We start from the raw sequence: 13,787 nt of genomic DNA on the forward strand, positions 1-13,787 counted from the left end.
GTTTCACTTTTTATAAATGATAAGGACAGGAAAAGGGAACAGTATAAGGAAACGCACACACCCTTTCCTTAGACTTACTAATCACTAAAATTTTGCCGTTATTTGCTTTCTTGCTCTCTGGCTAAACTATTTTAAACTAAATTGCAGGGATCCTGACATTTCGGTATTTCTCTCGCTCTCTCTCTCTTTTTTTTTAAAGTACATTTTCCCATATAATAAAAATTTTACGATCACACCTAATAAAACGAATGATAATACCTTAATGCTATTTAATTTGGCCGCAGTCAGATTTTCTCATTTGCCCCAGAATATTATTTCTGGCTGGTTTCTACGGTATCGTTTTTCGGGGCTCTCAAGTTCACATGCTCTTTGGTGACAGCAGGCCATTGGCACGTGTAACTTGTGCAGACCCAGCTTTTTCCCTGCAAGGGCTCGGGCCCACAGCCCTGCTTAGACAGTCTCTGGCCTCGTCACTTACCCCGTTTTCCTGTCAAGATAGTGGTCTTCTTAGCTCTTGCTTTTGGGGGGCTGTGGCCTCAGTTGTACATTTTGGCTGTTAGGAACCCCCTGCGATCTGCAGAGAGGATAGCTCGGTATTCATCACCGTGTCCCTCTTGAGGGTGGCCTCTCGGGCTGTCCTCCCCAGGGTGGAGTCACGGGCTCACGGCTGAGAGGAGTGGTGGAGAGCTGGGCACATGTTGCCCTTGATTGTCCTGTGGAACGCATGCACGTGCCACGCAGACCTCGCCAGGAGTGGGATGGCAGTGGGGGCGTCAGGGGACACGGGGGGAATGTGCCCTCCGCCGGTGGCGCTGGTCCAGGACGGCGAGCACATGGTCCCTCTGCTGCTCTGCAGCCTGACGTGTCCTCGCGGATCCCGTGCTGGACTCTGGAGTCAGGATGCCCCCGACACCCGCAGGATGGACCCCTCTCTGTGTCAGCCCCCTCCTGTTTTCCTGTTTTTATCCCTTCAGATCCCCCGCCGCAGCTAGTCCCTGCCCCCAACATCACCGTGTCCCCCGGGGAGACCGCCATCCTGTCCTGCCGGGTCCTGAGCGATGTCCCCTACAACCTGACGTGGATCCGGGACTGGCGAGTCCTCTCGGCCTCGACGGGCAGAGTCACCCAGCTGGCCGACCTGTCCCTGGAGGTCAGCGACATCAGTCCCAGTGATGGTGGGCGGTACCAGTGCCTGGCCAGCAACGCCAACGGAGTCGGCAGGGCGTCCGTCTGGCTCCTGGTGCGAGGTGAGGCTCTGCCTTCTGTCCGTCCTTCCAGTTTAACACACGGCCTACTGCTTCTCCCCAGAGCCCATCGAACTGTGCCTCTGCCCAGGCATCACGGCCAGCAGGCAACATTAGTCCTGTGAGTGCCTTCTGAGCTTTCAGAGAAAGAGGATTCTATAGTCTCCAAGCATAAGTTTAATGGTTCTCCCTGCTGGAAAGTTCATCCTAATATCTAACCTAAATTTCTACTGCTGTAGGCCGAGCCGATTTCATTGCGTCCCGTTGGTTTCCCGTGCCGTGGAGCACCTCCATTCCTCCTCCTGCCAGTATGTTAAGGCAGGGATGGAATCTGGGAAACTTCTAGAAGTCCAGGGGTCAGATGAACTTGGCAGGGGGCTGGGGGGCACTGGCCAGATGGGGTCAGGGGAGACAGTGGGAAGAGCACCCATCTGGGAGGTTTAGGACCCAGAGGTCACCTCGGGTCTGTCCAGGGCGTACGCAGATCCCTCTCTCTGGGCCGCTATTTCCCCAAGCGTGAAAATGAGCCCTATTGGGACAACTGTTCTCTCTGGTGCCAACAACTCCTGGTCGGTTGCCTAGAGTGTGTTGAGAAGGAGTCTGGGGCCGTGTCTAGCCTCTGCCATATATATTTGCTGTGTCTGTCCCTGACATGGGAAGGGGCTGTTTACCTTTTCTAGGTGAGTTGGCCTCGTGGGGTCTGTTTGAGTCTGACAAGCCTGTTGTACTGTGGACAGAACCTAAGTTTGGGGCCAACACACGGGCAGGGCTTGGGTTCACTCAGGGTCACTGGCGATGAGAGTTGTCCCCAGCCCTGGCATCTGCCTATCTGCCCAAGCCTCTCCAAGATGCTCAGCTCAGAGCAGAATCCCAGGGGGCTTGAGGCTCTCCCAGGGGCATTGGGAAATTCACCTCGTGTGGCCTGGGTGGCTGGCTGGTCAGCCCAAGTTCCCAGGAAAGCCACTTCCTGGACATTCAGGCCCTTTGGGGCCTTTGCTTCCTACATCTGGCCCACCTATGACTTCAGGGATGGAGAGGAGGCGGGGGCTGGGCACCCTGAGCGGCATGGCTGCCCTGACAGGCTCTCCCCCACCTGTCCACTCTTTATACCGCAGGGGCCCCACAGGTCAGCATCCATACCCGGTCCCAGCACTTCTCCCAAGGTATGGAGGTGAGCATCAGCTGCTCGGCCTCCGGGTACCCCCCACCCCACATCTCTTGGAGCCGTGAGGGTCATGCTCTGCAGGAGGACAGCAGGTAAGAAGCCCAGGGCCAGGGGCTCTGGGACTGGGAGCAGGTGAATGATGACTCCCAGGGGACGCCTCTGGGGTTCCATCCTTCTGCCTGTAAATGGGGTGATGGCCACGGGGAAGTGGTGCGGGGAGAGGGTAGTGCTTGCCCTGCCTTCTTTCTGGGATCATTTGAGACTTGGGAGCAAGGTCACTTTGGAAACACAGCGATGCCTCAGTATGAGTTCAGGGGTCAGGCGCTACAGTCCCAGAATCCAGCAGACCGGTGCTTGGATCCCGCCCCCGCCGTCCAGGCTGTGTGACGTTGGACAAATCGCTTTACCCTCATGAATTCAAAAGCACAATCTATGTAAAGCTCCGAGCACACAGCCAGGCCCAGAGCAAGCAGTCAGTATAAAATCGCAATCACTAGTGACGCTATTAATTAAGTTGTTATTGATGATGACTGCGGTGGTCCTCGTGTGACCGGAACTGATCAGCCCCTTGGCCACTGAACGTGTTGTTTTATGGCTTGACTCCAGAATCCGAGTGGATGCCCAGGGAACCCTGATCATTCAGGATGTGGCCCCAGAGGATGCTGGGAATTACAGCTGCCTGGCTGCGAATGAGGTCGGCACAGACGAGGAGACGGTCACCCTCTACTATACAGGTACTTGGGCCCCGGGCATCTCAGGAGAACCTCTCTCTCTCCCTCCCTCCTTCCCACCCACAAATACTTACTGAGCACCTACTGTGTGCCAGGCCCTGGAGATACAGCAGGGAGTACATGGTCTCTGCCTGGGGGGAGCTTAAATTCTAATGGGGGGGGCACAAAAGAAGCATGCAAGTGATAATGGTACTTTTGGAGGGTGCTGTGGGAGCACAGGGCAGAAACGGGGATGGGAAAGTGTGCCAGGCAGAGGGACCCGGTGAGGCAAAGGCCCTGAGGTCAGGATGAGTCTGGGGTCCTCAAGACGTTGGGAGAAGGCTGGTATGGAGAGAATGGGAGGGAGTTGGGGGCGGAGATGGGGAGGGCTGGGCAGCCCAGCCCATGTAGGGGATTTTAGGACTTTGTAGGGTCTTAGCTTTCCTTTTTTTTTTTTTTTTGGTTAAGATCTTATTTATTTATTTAAGAGAGAGGGAGAGTGCACACAAGCAGGGGGAGGGGCAAAGGGAGAGGGAGAAACAGACTCCCCGCTGAGCAGAGAGCCCTACAGACATGGGGCTCAATCCCGGGACCCTGAGATCATGACCTGAGCTGAAGGCAGTCACTTAACCAACTGAGCCACCCAGATGCCCCACGTTTTGGCTTTTATGGCAAATTCAATGAGAAAAATGTGTGTAGGGTGGGTTGGTTCCAAGAGTGACTGGCTTTCATTTGAGGTCCTGGGTCAGAAACTTCTAAGAAAGCAACAGTGGCCAGATCTTTCTGGGTGACGGTCCCTGACTGGTAGGGGGTGGGGAAGAAGGCGGGGGGTGCGGCTCCTTCTCTGTCCTCACCCCTCCCCCTGGGAAAGTCTGCACTGTTGCTCTAGGGAGTCTGTGGGTGGGTCCCAAGTTCCCCGTCTGTTCCCACGCAGACCCGCCATCCATCTCTGCGGTGAACGCGGTGGTGCTGGCTGCTGTCGGGGACGAGGCCGTGCTGGTGTGTGATGTGTCCGGGGTGCCCCCACCCCGGGTCATCTGGTATCGAGGTACGTCAGATGGGAGAGGGGCCTGGGGAATGGTCCCTCTGGGGCCCCTGGAGGATCTGCTTTCCAGAGTGGTCATGGGGCAGTGGCCCTGCAAATGGGGTGTCTGGGGGGGGTGGCCCGTTCTAGCAGCATCCCATCGCCCAGCCGAGAATCTACATGGCTCCGTGGCCAGAAGCAGGATTTAGAGTAGGCTCAGGTTTAAATTCTGCCTCCCCTGGGTGACAGTGGGCAGGTGGCCTGGCATCGCTGAGCCTGCTTCCTCATCCGGGAAGCAGGAGCATCAGATAGGTCAGTTGTGTGAGGGTGAGATGAGTTCATGTAAGTGAAATGTTTAGAATAAGCCTGGCACATGGGCTGGGCTCGGTGTTCTTTTTTTTTTTTTTTTTTAAGATTTTATTTATTTATTTGAGGGGAAGGGAGAAGAGCAGACTCCCCGCTGAGCAGGGAGCCTGATGCAGGGCTCGATCCCAGGACCCCCAGGATCCCGACCTAAGCCGAAAGCAGACGCTTCACCCACTGAGCCCCCCAGGCGCCCCCAGGCTCGATGTTCTTAGTGATGGTGACAGTGATGCGGTTAATCTGGAAACGGGGCCACGAGTACGAGGGCTGTTCTGAGGCTCTTTTGAGTGAATGGGTCCAGGAGGGCTTCCCGATGCCAGACTCTGAGCTGGAGTTCGGCTGCTGGAAGTGTTCTGGAACCCCCAGCAGGGGCTGCTCCTGTCTTTCCAGTAGACTCCCAGCTCCCTCTCAAGGGTCAGCCCTCGCCCGTGTTGCCCTCTCCGACCTGGATGCACTCTATCATTCATGGCACCTGTGTGCCAGCTTGTCAGAGCCCACCTTGACCTTGACACAGGCAGAAGCAGCTCAGAGTCTGAGCATGTTGTGCCAGGCCACCCCTGGGTGGCAGAGGTCCCGGGACTCCTGGCTCGGTGCTAGTGTCTCTCCTGTTCGGGCCGAGCGCCTGCCCCGGGAACCTTTTGTAAAAGGGCCTCTCTCAGTGGGACATTATTCAGGCTGGAAAAGAAGTGGAATTCAAATTGTACAACAATGTCAACTCAGCTAACACGCCTGAACTATGCTCTTGAAAGTGGTTAAGATGGCAAATTTTGTTCTGGGTTTTTTACCACGATTAAAATTTTTTTTTAAATTTTAAAAAAATTTTTTTAAAGATTTATTTATTTATTTATTTGACAGAAAGATCACAAGTAGGCAGAGAGAGAGGAAGGGAAGCAGGCTCCCCGCCTAGCAGAGAGCCCGATGTGGGGCTCGATCCCAGGACCCCAGGATCATGACCCGAGCCGAAGGCAGAGGCTTTAACCCACTGAGCCACCCAGGCACCCCCCCCAATTTTTTTTTTATTTGAAAAGAAGGGGAGAAATTCTGAGAACAGCACGGAGGAGCCTGGGGGTCATGATGCGGAGAGAAATCAGTCATCCCTGGAAGGACACATACTCTAGGATTCCCCTTACATGGGGACCTAGATGAGGCAGATGCGTAGGGACAGGAAGGAAAAGGGTGGGCACCAGGGCCTAGGTGTGGGGGGCTGGGGACAGAGTTTCAGTGTGGGAAGCGGAGAACGTTCTGGAGATGGGCGGAGGTGAGGGTCGCACAGTAATGTGGACCTATTTCATGGCCCTGCATTGGACACTCAGAATGCTTAAACTGGTCAAATTTCGTGTTACGTACATTTCCCCACAATAAAAGCAGTAAAAATAAAAAATTATATTAAAATCTAGAAAGCGGGTCTGGATCAGGGGAGCCTGGGCGTAGACCACAGCAGGGAGAAAGGAGGGAGGCCTCGGGATGGGTTTTGGGAGGCCTGCCTGGGGTCAGGCGTCAGAGAAGCAGCCATGGCTGGGGTGTGCTCATCCCAGTCTGGAGCCTGGGTGGAGGATGGGGACCAACCAGGGAGGCCCAGGCAAGGAGTCTGCAGGTGCTGAGCCTGTCACACATGGGGGGACAGGCGGGGCCTCACTCCTCGTCAGCAGAGGGGCAAAGGGAAAGCGCCCCCCCCCCCGCCCCTGTGGGACTGGAGCCAGGAGGGCTGACTTAAAACTTCTTTTTAGAAAATTGTAAAATGCAAATAACAAACTTTACATCTTAACCCTTTTTAGGGATACCGCTCGGTAGTATTAAGTACCTTCGCGCTGTCGTACAACTGTTACCGGCATCTGTTTCCAGAACTCTGTTCCTCTTACAAAACTGAAACTCTGTCCCCGTTAAATAACAGCGGTCCTGGCTTTTGGGGAGCAACCTTGTCCCACTCGGCCCCTCCCAGGCCCCAGCCCAGTGCAGCTCCAGGAGCCCGAGGGTCGGGAAGGCTCAGCAGCCTCCGTGGCCACCACGGGCACCCGCCTGATGCTTTCCCGTCTTTGGTCCAGGGGGTCTTGAAATGATTCTGGCCCCCGAAGCCTCCAGCTCCGGGACACTGCGGATCCCAGCAGCTCGGGAGAGGGACGCTGGCATCTACACCTGCCGGGCCATCAATGAGATGGGCGATGCGTCTGCAGAGATCCGGCTGGAGGTTGGACGTGAGTGCCCCCTGCCCCTTTGCCCCACCTCTGAGCAGGGAGGAGGCAACTGCACCACAGAGAACGCTGGTGCAGAATCTGTATCGTGTGGGTCTGGAGCGCATGGGACTGAGGACACGGTGCCTCTCACTGTATGACAAATTTCCCCAAAAGTCTGTAGCTTAAACAGTAAGCATTTACTCACTGGCATTTCTGGAGGGCCAGGGTTTGGCCTGGCTGGGTGGCGGAGGCTCGGAGGCTGTCGTGGGGTTGCAGTTGATGCTTCAGCGGGGGACGCGTCATCCGAAGGCTTGACTGGGGCTGGAGGAGCCGGACTGGATTCACTCCCGCGGCGGCTGGCAGGATGCCTCTGTTCATCCTCCATGTGCGTGTCTCTAGGAGGCTTCTCCTGACATGGATTCCCACGAGCAAGGGAGCTAAGAGAGAGAGACTGACAGAGAGGGAGAGAGAAAAGAGAGAAAGAGAGAGGGAGAAGGAGAGGGGGGAAGGAAATTGGGGGGGAGGGGGCGGGAGAGAGGGAAAGAGGGAGAAAGAGAGGGAGAAGAGACCTTGAGGGAGGGCGAGGGGGAGGGAGAGGATCCCACAAGGAAGCTGCAGTCTATATCCAGCCGGTCCTAGAAGGGACAGACACTCACTATATTCTATAGTGATATATATATATATATATATATATATATATATATATATATATTCTATATTCACAACTATATTCTGTTGGTCACAGAGACCAACCCTGGCACACGGTGGGTGGGAGGGGCTACTCAAGTGTGTGCACACCAGGAGGCCGGGGTCCTTGGAGGCTGCCTGCCACAGAGACCAGCATGGTCATCCCTGAGACCCGAGTTCCCGTCTTGTCTCCATCACTTGCCATCTGTGTGCTTTGGTTGAGTCACTGACCCTCAGTTTCCCTATCTGTAAAATGGGGCTGATCGTGCCACGGGGTGGCGGGGAGGGCTCGGTGAGATGGGCATATAATGCTTAGCACGGGGTTTGGCCCGTCTTGGGTGCTTAATAAACAGAGGGGTGATTATCCCCTTTTTACAGATGAGGAGTCTGGGTTCTTCTGCGGCAACGCGCGGCCTTGACATCTGCATTCCAGGCCTGCACGAGGGCCGTGGGGATTGCTCGGAGTTGTGGACACAGCTCCTGGGCGTGCTGGGCCAGCACGAACCGGGCTCTGAGGGGCTTGCTGTGGCCACGGTGGGGAGGCAGATGTGGGGAGTCCCGGGAAAGCACAGAGAAATAGCAGTGTGCTGGTCTTGCCTGGGTGGGATGGCCAAGGGGCTCCCCAAGGATGGTGGGGGGCCCAGAGGGGAGCAGGCCCTGTGAGGAGAAGGTTCTGGCCCTGAGGACACTGGCACCCCATCAGGGTTGGATCCCCCAGGCTTGGGGTACCCTTAGCCTCTGTTTTGTTCTGTCCCTCCTTCTTCCAGCACGCGGTCCCCAGGGGGCCAGACCCTGCGCTAGGGACATAATAGCAGGCGGAACTCAGCATCTGCTTTTGTGTCGCTCTTGGCATCAAGGATCTCAGGGTAGGGAGCATTTGCAGGTGGCATCCGTGGGGAGCTGTTGGTGCCCAGAGAAGGGGTCCAAACAACACTGGGGGCTGGGAAGGCTTCTTGGAGGAGGTGATGTCCGGGATGAACCCAGAAGCCATCAGGCAGGTGATGAGCTGGGGAGCCGTGTTTGAGGCAAGCGGAGCGGGAGGCGCGACCTCCCCTGCGGCAAGGAAGCGAGCCGGGGAGTAGGACCGAGCGGGGGCCGAGGGGCGCCCGGGGGCTGCTGACTGCTCTGGGTCGTGCTCGCCTCAGGAGCCCAGCACAGTTTGGGCTTTGTCCTGCGGGGGTCGGGAGAGTTTTTAGGGTAGAGAGTGATGTGCTTCAATGTTCCCTATAGAGGGTGTGCTGTGTGGCTCCCTCTCGGGTGGGGCGGGGTGGGTGGGGAAAGCCGCGGGCTTAGAGCCGGATAGCAAGAAACATGGAAGCCACGATTTCTGTGAAATTTGCCACTACCAGGGCCGGCTCTATGCCTGTTTCGTGCACTAGCTTGTAAACCTCACAACTCTTTGAGGCAGGTTCAGTCATTACCTCCTGTAGGGACGGGGGACAGGAAGCACAGAGAGGTTAAGGGACTTGTCCAAGGTCACACAGCTGGTGAGTGGCAGAGCTGAGATCCGAACCCAGGGCCCAGGCCTTTAGCCCCTGGAGGGCATCCCCTATGCTCAGCGGCAGGGTGAGCTCGGATGTTGCTTCTCCACTCTGAGGCTCGGGTTCCTCGTCGGCAAACTCTCTAGGACGTTGTACGTGTGCGAGGTGAGACAGGCCTGGGGCCGGAGGGTTCTGATCCACGTCGCTGTCCTTGTTAATAGTAGGTTCCGGCTGAACGGAGAGGGCTCTCCAGGCAGGGCTGTACTTGGCTTTGTCACCAGCAGGCATCCTCTGCTCTGTGTCTGATTTCTTTTCAGCGGAGCCTTGTTTCTTTGGGTCTCAGGCTGACAAGCCCGCCTGGTCCTGTCCTTCACCTGTCAGCGATGGACCTTAGGGCCGGTTCCCCGGGTCAGAGGAGGAGACGGCTGGTACCCCAGAGGCAGGCTTCTTGGCCACAGGTGGCCTTCGGCTTGAGGTCAGGAAAGGGATGGACAGTGGCCCAGCACCGGCGTGTCTGGGAGAGCCGGCCTGGCAGCAGCGGTGGGAAATCGAATTTCCTGCCCATCTGGGTGGCAGCTGTGGCCTGAACCTTCCTAGCCAGGCGGGCAGAGCCTTCCAGGGCGGGGAACGGCTGGGCGCTGTGCCCACCTCCTGCTGCTGAGCTGGGAACCGGCTTCCTGGCCGTGTTTGGGAAGGAGGGCGGCGAGTGCCAGCGTTGGTGGCCCCCATCACCTGTGGGTCCGGCTTCTGGTAGACTCGATTCCTGCATCGATGACCCCCAGACCCCCCCTGCTTCTTCGGCCAAGTTATTGGCTTCCCCGAGCCTTCCTTTCCCCATCTGTGAAAAGGGAGGATAGCAATAGAGCTTTGCTCATAGGGTCCTGGAGAGATTTGACGAGAGAACGGGCGTCCCTCGGGGCTTGAATGGAGTAGATGCTCAACACACCGGCCGCCCCGGGCCCGGGGGGGGGGGGGCGCAGCGGGATTCATCACAGGGGAAGACTGGGCTCCCAGCGGGCATGCCTTCCCCAATTTCAGCACCTATTCTGTTCCCTTTCTGTTCCTTCCCTGCTCTGAGCGAAGGTATCTGCACCTGCTGGTTCTCCCTCGAAAGAGAGGATGCTCGTTCCTCCCTGTGTTTCCTCCTTTCCGCCCCTGCCTTCTGCCTTCTGGGCCTGGGAGCCCCAGGTTGCCGGGTAGATGAGCAGGGGGCAAGAGCTTATGTTTTGGGGAGCACAAGGGCCCCCCTGGCCAGCCGGGGGATCAGGAGAGAAGCAGCTCTGGCTTTTCCGTCAGGCGCAGCGGGCATGGACCCAGGGCCTGGGATGGGGCCAGAGCCCGGGGACAAGGCTCTGATTTTCATTTCTTTTAAAATCAGAAGGAAACAGATGGATGACAAGTAGATGACAAGGAATCCGGCCTGGATCGTGTTCACCTTTACGTCAGTGCGGCCATAGACTAGAACCGTCGATAGTTTTCTGAGAGGAAGAGGCCCAGGGAAGTGTGCCCCAGCGTCTGCAGCCCTGGCCCAGGGGCAGGAACCATCCCAGGAGGGGGCTGCGGAGGCCGCCCCCCGTCACAGACATCCTGACGTTCCCTCCACGCAGGGCCAGTTGGCGGTCCCTCGCTGGGGTGCTGCAGGGCTCCCCCGGAAGTCTGCGAGGAGGGGGCCTGAGGGCAGGGATGGCTGACCCACTGATGAGTCTCTGGGAAGGGTACCAGGTTGGGAGCCCGGCCCCCACCGACACGCTGCAGGACTCAGGGTCGGCCCTGCCTCTGCCCCCAACCTGTTTCCCGTCTGCAGATGAGGGGACCACAGGGCGTTCAGCTCTAGCATACGAGGATTCTGGGCTCCTGCCTTATTTGGGGGCTCCAGTGAGGACTGGCGCAGGAGGGGTGGCTGTGCTGGAGGCCGGAGTTTTCTGGGTGGGATCAGTCTGAGTCTGGGATCTGGCTGCTTTGGAATCCACCCCAAAGGGAGGACAGGAGGGGTGGGTGCGGCTCTGGCTGAAACAGCAGCCAAGTTGCTCCCGAGGACGCAGGGGGACACAGGGGTGCGGTGGGTGAGAGCCTGGTACTCAGCAGCAGCCAGACCCAAGCTCGGAGCCCGTCTCCACTGTTGACTTGGAGGTGTGCCCTTGGGCAGCCTCCTGATCTCTTTGAATCTCAGTTTCGTCATCTTTAAAATGGGGTTGATGAAACTGTGTTTCTGAAAGCTCCATCACCATGCCTGTCCCTCAGTAGGCATTCCAGATGCTGCCCTCTGTACGGATTATTTGCTGTTATAGGCCAGCTGTCCCTTTTGGGGGGCACATTCAGGACTGGGAGGAGAAAGGGGAAGAGAGTGTGCTTTATGGTGTCCCAGAGCCTGGAGACAAAGCCGGGCTGTTTGGGGGCCAAGGAGGGGCGGGTCAAGAAGCAGGTCCGGTTGGACGGAGCGGGTGAAGGCAGACTCTGGGGGTACCTCCCCAGCAAGGGGGGATGGCAGAGCCACGCCTCCTGGGGCCAGGGCTCGGCAGGACCAATGATCCTGACTGAGGCGAGCCCGGAACGGAGGCTTTCCGGGATCCTGGGCTGTGGCAGATGCCAGGCGCCACCAACAAAGACAGGCGTGCGGGTTGCGTTTGAGGCTGGCTCCAAGACTGTTGGGTCCTCCTTGCAGTAATTTTCCAAGTTGTGTTTATATCTCCTTAGAACATCCCTAATCCCCAGGCCAGGAGGGAAATTTGATGTCATGATTTGGATGGACGGGGGAGATTTCTGGAGGGAGGCGGACAGAGCAAAGGGGTGGAGGGTTTTCCATGGTGTTGGATGCCATGGGGCTAAGAAAAGGCTAGGGGACCTTCCTGGTCGCAGGTCTGGGGGCAGGGACCTGAGAACTGTGCCCATAAGCTGTGGGGACAAGGCCTGGACCCATCTGGAATTGGCCTGGCTCCTGGCCTGCCGAATTTCTGTTTTGGGAAACAACTGATTTTCTCCTGATTATAAATATAAGACAGGGTTTAGAAGAAACACTGTGAACTGTGAACAGTGGTGACTCTGGGGAAGGGCATGAGATTTGGGGTGTGTGGAGGAAAAATGGGGGGAAATATATTCGTGTATTACTGGAGTTTTGTTTGATTCCTGTGAGCAGGGCCATCCTTGTTTGGGACGTTTGTCCTGGTGCCATGATTAAGACAGCCCTGGTCACGCTCCAGTGTCCTGTTTGGACCATCAGGTGTAAGGCCACCTCATTTATAGTAAGCCTGTTTTCGTTTTGTGGTGGAGGTTTATATACTCCTTGCAAAAAGATCAGCAAACAGGGATGTAGAGAGGAGAGTGAAGACGGCCATTCACCTCTCCACGGATCTGGCTCTTGGGGGTCAGGGAATGGTCGCCCAAGTTCAGGACACCCTGCCAGAGGAAGGTGGACGCGGGTGGGGCACGGGGAGGGTCTCCGAGGTGGCGGGGCTCCTGGGGCTGGAGCTTGACTTGCTGCCCTCAGAGGTGGGCTTCCCAGGAGGTGTTGCTGCCAAAAGCAGGCCTGTTGCCTCCGCCTGCACGGTGAGGCCTGGCGAGGCCCCTGTGACCCCATGCGGGGGTATGAGGCGTGGCGGCAACTTCGTCCCGCCAAAGGCCGCTCCCTCTGCCTCATCCCCAAGAGCTCTCCAGGGCTGGAACAAGCCAAGCTCAGGTCGGCTCTGGAGCCCTGGATGTGAGTCAGCCCCAGGTTCACAGGGTGAGGTTGGGAGAAATGGAAGATCCCAACAGTGGGAGGGGAGGCGGGCGGCGGGTTCAGCCCCCAGGCATGGCCGACCAGACCAGTCGTCTCCCTGCAGATGCGCCCCAGCTGGCCGAGCTGCCCCGGGACGTCACCGTGGAGCTGGGGAAGGGCGCCCTCCTGGCGTGCCGGGCCACGGGCCGCCCGCCCCCGAAGGTCACCTGGCGCCGCGCAGATGGCCAGCCGCTGGGGCCCGGGCGGGGCAGCAGGACCGGGCAGCCCGACTCGGGAGTGCTGTTCTTTGAGAGTAAGACACTGGGGCTGGAGGAGGGTGGCCAGGGGAGGCAGGATGGCGTCTGATAGTCTCAGCCCCCAGGCTGGGGGGGCTCGGAGCCCAGCCTCGACCCTGGTGTTGACCCTGGGTAAGGTGGCTGCAGGGTCATATTTTGGCTGGCTGACCCGGGGCAAGTCGTTCTGCTAGTCTGAACCCGAGGCAGTGATAAGGATAGAACCTGCCACTTGGGTTTACCGAAGGGCTGCCCGGAGGGGTTGCTGTGTGGGTCTTACACAGGAAGTGCCCAGCATGGTTCCTGACACAGGTAAGGTGTTCTGTGCTTTAATAATTGTCACGGCCACCATAGTCACTACTATGACTGCTTGCCCTGGGCCGGGCTGGGCCGGATGCCGGCCACTGTGTCTGCATCGGCGACCCCACCCCCTCACACGACAAGGCACAGGGGAATCACAGATGGGCCCATTCTGCAGATGAACGCTGAGGCCTTCCTGCCCTTCCAGGCCTGGCTGCTTCCCCCAGCCCTCCTACCTCCCCTCTGCAGGACCGGGCTCCGCCGAGGGCTTTCTGACCCTGGGGGGGCTGGAGCGGAGGCCTGCCTGGGCAGTCAAGCCTGCCTCTTTCTGCCCCTCAGGTGTGGTCCCCGAAGACCAGGCCCAGTATGTCTGCGAAGCTCAAAATATGTTTGGGAAGGTCCGGGCAGAGGCCCAGCTCGTCGTGACTGGACATGGTTCGCTGGTGGAGCCAGGGGAGGAGGGTTTGGTGGGGAGATTGGGGCCCCTGGGGAGGCCCCCCCATGGCTGTCCACCCTCTGGAACAGATGTGTCCATGCCTGGTTCTCCAAGAGGAGCCTCTGGACCCCTCCTTCCTGGGCAGCATGCCCCAGAAAGTGCACCCTTGGACTTAAAGATCCCTTATCCTGATGCTCCCACTGGTTCCCTGGGGAGGAG

At 57.9% G+C, this 13,787-nt stretch overlaps 1 protein-coding gene across 1 annotated transcript in view; it reads left to right on the forward strand.

Annotated features, from left to right (window-relative positions):
* The window catches only part of HMCN2 (hemicentin 2), a gene marked incomplete at its 5' end in the record, with an annotated part of 147,020 nt that overhangs the window by 36,483 nt on the left and 96,750 nt on the right, over positions 1-13,787 (forward strand). The window contains 7 exons of the mRNA XM_080820166.1: positions 975-1,247; positions 2,360-2,501; positions 3,016-3,143; positions 4,054-4,167; positions 6,549-6,698; positions 12,664-12,852; positions 13,472-13,567. Coding sequence (XP_080676292.1) covers positions 975-1,247; positions 2,360-2,501; positions 3,016-3,143; positions 4,054-4,167; positions 6,549-6,698; positions 12,664-12,852; positions 13,472-13,567 — 1,092 coding nt within the window. The remainder of the gene's footprint in view (positions 1-974; positions 1,248-2,359; positions 2,502-3,015; positions 3,144-4,053; positions 4,168-6,548; positions 6,699-12,663; positions 12,853-13,471; positions 13,568-13,787) is intronic.

The sequence above is a fragment of the Martes martes genome (assembly GCF_963455335.1).
Source record: "Martes martes genome assembly, chromosome: 12".
In the NCBI taxonomy this organism is placed as follows: Eukaryota; Metazoa; Chordata; class Mammalia; order Carnivora; family Mustelidae; genus Martes; species Martes martes.